Source organism: Condylura cristata, unplaced genomic scaffold, assembly GCF_000260355.1.
Source record: "Condylura cristata isolate star-nosed mole 26May11 unplaced genomic scaffold, ConCri1.0 scaffold00193, whole genome shotgun sequence".
Classification (NCBI taxonomy): Eukaryota; Metazoa; Chordata; class Mammalia; order Eulipotyphla; family Talpidae; genus Condylura; species Condylura cristata.
In genome coordinates this window covers 12,051-13,730 of record NW_004567294.1, presented here as the reverse complement: position 1 = coordinate 13,730, position 1,680 = coordinate 12,051, and the positions used below count along the sequence as shown (strand labels likewise).

At 39.7% G+C, this 1,680-nt stretch overlaps 1 protein-coding gene across 1 annotated transcript in view; it reads left to right on the top strand.

The window, feature by feature from the left end:
• Positions 1-245: 245 nt before the first annotated feature.
• Positions 246-1,680, top strand: part of LOC101627753 (protein FAM156A/FAM156B-like) — a gene marked incomplete at its 3' end in the record, with an annotated part of 5,407 nt that continues 3,972 nt past the window's right edge. Inside the window, 1 exon segment of the mRNA XM_012734959.1 lies at positions 246-322. Within this exon segment, the coding sequence (XP_012590413.1) occupies positions 246-322 (77 nt within the window).

Genomic DNA, 1,680 nt, shown 5'->3' with positions numbered 1-1,680 from the left:
TATCACTCAGTGATCAAAATGGAGAAACTCATGCCATTTGTGGCAACATGGATGGAGCTGGCAGGAATTATGCTAGCCAAAATTAGTCAGGAGGAAAGAGACAAATATCAGAGTCCCACTTAAATGTGGAATATGGAGACACCAAGCGAAAGGACAAGAACATGTCAAAATTAGCAGCTGACCATAAAATACAAGCATACAGCTAAGGAGGGGGGAGATTGGGAAGGTTGGTGGAGATTGGAGGGATGAACACAAGGGAGTTTGATGATGGTTCACGGGTGATGTGGAGGTGGGAAAATTCTGAGGACTACAATGACATAAGGTAATATAAATAAATAAAACCCAATGCCTAGTATATTTGGAACAAAAAAATTGCATTTGCTTTCACAAATAAAAGTAATGTTAGTGAATTATAAAAATAAATAAAACTGCACCAAAAAGGATGAAATTATCTAGGTGTAAGCTTAAGAAAGGAGAGGAAGGACATATACACTGAAAACTATCAGGCATTGTTAAAGGAAATAAGACAAATAAATGAAAAGATATCCCGTGTTCATGGATTGGAAGAATAACCCACATTTTATTTCTTTTTACTTTTTTAAATATATTCGTTACATCAGCCTTCATTTTTGTACAATATATGACTTCCAAATGAAATTCCCACCACCAATTCACCCGTGCACCATCACCATAGTCACTTGTGCTCTGTGCTCTTCCCCCCTCCTGTCCTGATTGTTCCCCCTCCTCCTCCCCTAAAGAATGTCTCTGTTCTATAGTTGCCTGATGATTTTGACTTTGATGTCATCAGTTACTTTTATTTCCCTGACCCCTTATTTGGCTCCTCTACATTCCTCCTTAAGTGAGGCCATTTTTCATTTTCTTTCTGGCTTAATTCAATGAGCATAAGCACTTCCAGCTCCATCCATGCTGCTGCGATGGGCATGAGTTTATCCTTTTTGATCGCCAAGTAATATTCCACCGTGTAACTATACCACATCTTCTTGACCCAGTCATCTACTTTTGGGCACTGGGCTGCTTCCATCGCTTACCTGTGGTAAAGCGTGCTGCAGTAAACATGGGGTGCAGGTGCCCGTTTGAATTAATGTTTTTGTGTCCTTTTAGGTTGATTCCTAGGAGTGGAATTACAGGATCCTATGGAAACTCCATTTTTAGTAGTTTGAGGAAGCTCCACACAGCTTTCCATAGCGGTTGCACCAGTTTGCATTCCCACCGGCAGTGTGGGAGACTTCATTTTTCTCCACATCCTTGCCAACATCTGTTGTTGTTGCTAGCTATTTTTTAATATGTGCCATTCTCACTGCTGTGAGGTGGTATCTCATTGTGGTTTTCTTTTTGTACTTCCCTGATGATTTGGAAAAGTGTCTTTTCAGCTCTTGTGCCCATTTTTTTGACTGGGTTGTTGACTTTATGTTGAGTATCGTTAGCTCTCTGTAGATGTTTGTGGTAAGTTCTTTCTCAATAGTATTGTGTGCAAAAGTTTTCTCCCAAACAGTGGGGTGTCTCTTTGATTTTGCTAATGTCTCTTGCTGGGCAGAAGATTTTTAATTTGGCATAATCCCAGAGATTTATCTTTTCCTTCATTTATTTGCTTTAGGTGATGTGTCTTTAAAGATGCTTAAAGATAGAGCACCCAACGCCACAATAGTGAAGGCAAAGATA